Source organism: Panicum virgatum, chromosome 5K (assembly GCF_016808335.1).
Source record: "Panicum virgatum strain AP13 chromosome 5K, P.virgatum_v5, whole genome shotgun sequence".
NCBI classification, from domain to species: domain Eukaryota; kingdom Viridiplantae; phylum Streptophyta; class Magnoliopsida; order Poales; family Poaceae; genus Panicum; species Panicum virgatum.
In genome coordinates this window covers 17,021,827-17,024,007 of record NC_053140.1, presented here as the reverse complement: position 1 = coordinate 17,024,007, position 2,181 = coordinate 17,021,827, and the positions used below count along the sequence as shown (strand labels likewise).

The 2,181-nt window shown below is 48.6% G+C and overlaps 1 protein-coding gene across 1 annotated transcript; it reads left to right on the top strand.

Annotated features, from left to right (window-relative positions):
• Positions 1-1,087: 1,087 nt before the first annotated feature.
• Positions 1,088-1,881, top strand: LOC120710570. The gene has a single exon (XM_039996218.1). It carries the CDS (start codon positions 1,248-1,250, stop codon positions 1,485-1,487), a length of 240 nt encoding a protein of 79 aa, XP_039852152.1. The 5' UTR covers positions 1,088-1,247; the 3' UTR covers positions 1,488-1,881.
• The last annotated feature ends 300 nt before the right edge of the window (positions 1,882-2,181 follow it).

The window sequence follows — 2,181 nt, the reverse complement described above, 5'->3', positions numbered from 1 at the left end:
TGATAAAATGTTTTGCTGGAAACAAAAATTGCTTTATTTATTAAAATGGATTTGTGCAAGCATGAACATGAATTGTACAATGACTATAACCTTCTTATATTTATTCTTCTCCCTAGCTCATCAAAAACTACTAATGTTAGATATTCCTCAAAAAAGGAGAAATATTCAGAAGAACATCCATGGAAAAAGGATAGGAAAATCAGTTCCAAGCATGGATGGTCTCCATAGGAGGAAGGAGAGGCATGGAGGAGGTAGAGAGAACTAGATTTTAACGCTAGGATACAAGAGACAAAGGAGGCAGCAAGAGTGTTAGTTGTGGTGGCACCGAAAGCGAAGCGGTAGCGATGGTAGCTGAACAATGAAGCTACGAATAACAAATGTGAAAAATAAGAAAATGAGTCAAGTCAGGTGTAATTATAAGTGAAGAAAAGTAATCCAGCTTTGTTTCTTTGATGTTGTTTTAGGGGGCATATGGAGGTGGATATCAATATGATACTTTGGTATGAATAAGGTGAAGGACATCCTGACTAGTCTATGTTTTCACCTAAGATGAGATATTTGGAGTGGTTCCTTGCTAGCTGTACGGCACGCCAAAAAGTTAGCTCGCAACTCAATCCTCAATTTTGTACATGCCGTTGCATGTTCGTATTATTTCTTCAAAAAAAATTACATGTTCGTAATGCACCGCGGACATTATTTTAGGATTGCCTAGAATAAAGAAGATGAGTTTTGGCATCTTTTTTAGACTGATTTTCTAACATTTCATACCTTTCGTAGAAGGAAATAGTCGCGGCCAGTGGCGGAGGAAAGGATAGGGCCACTGCCCACTAGTGCCTTGGCTCTCCATACTGTAGCACACCGTAGCATGAAGGTCAAGTCCAGCCTGCACAGCTCGCCCGTGGAGTTGCCCTAGGCCGCTAGGCGTCGGCCTAGCCTAGCTCCGCCCCTGGTCATGGCCATTTTCCAGAATTGAAGGAAAAAAATTTACATGATGCTCCAAATTAAGCAACAGAGTCCCAGCCCCACGTTCCTCGCTCCATATTCCATTCTGCACTCGCGCGTCCACCTTTTTCTCCATGGCCAGTTGGCCACTTGGCCAGCCTCCACCACCGCTCACCCTGAATGGCCTCTTCCGGCCATACTACATCGTGCCTTATCCCTGCACGGCCTGCCCCAAGAGGCAATTCCCGCGAGATATCAACACGATCTCGTCGCTGCCACCGCCGCCGTGACAGCCGCCGCCCGCCATGGCGCCACAGGCCCCCTCTACCCCGCCGGTGCCTGCAGCGGGCATGAGGCGGCGCAGCGGTATCTGCGGCGGCGGCGTGCGCGGGGTCCGCGTGGGCTGCTTCGGCGACCCCGAGATGAAGCGGCGGCGGCGGGTCGCGGGGTACAAAGCGTACGCGGTGGAGGGCAAGGTGAAGGCCTCCATACGCCGGGGGCTCCGGTGGTTCAAGCGCAAGTGCTCCGGCATCCTGAGCTTCTGACCGCCACCGTCCGGCCGCGACGTGTTCCCAAAACCGATCCCGACGACCGCTCTTTATTAGGGCTGCAGCACTTCTACTACCGCGCCACGTACTCTTTGGCGGATTCGGGCTTGACGTACGGCGCCCTTTTGTGGATTGATCAATCAAGAAAATGTAATTGGGTCTATTTTGACCGATCAACTGTGTGTGTTTCAAAGAAACTTTCTGGAGGGTGGATGCATGCCGCCTAGAGATTATTAGCATGTGCTTGCCATTTTTTGTTTCTTGGGAGTTCATAAATGTCTGGCCTGAATGGTTACACAACTGTTTATCCTCATGGAATTTGGATTTTTGTTTAAGTCAACCAACAATTAATACAAGAGATTTGCTAGGCAATATTGTCTTGTTGCTTCTACATTATGGTTCTATTTTTAGGAAAGGTCGAGATTCATTAATTTGCAACAGGGTATTATAGACACACACACACCCGCACACACAGCTAGTTCTCATGTGCAACCCTATCTATTACAGGTTCTATTGCCGTGCGTGTACAAACTCGACTTGTTGGAGCTCATCAGCGCTTTTTTTAAAGCACCCAGGAGCACTGGGGAGTCATGTAAGATTTCTGAACGCCCACGCTGACCGGACTCAACGCAGACGAGGCTGCCCGAGTAGTCACGGAATGCGTCATACCGAGGACCCACACCACCACACA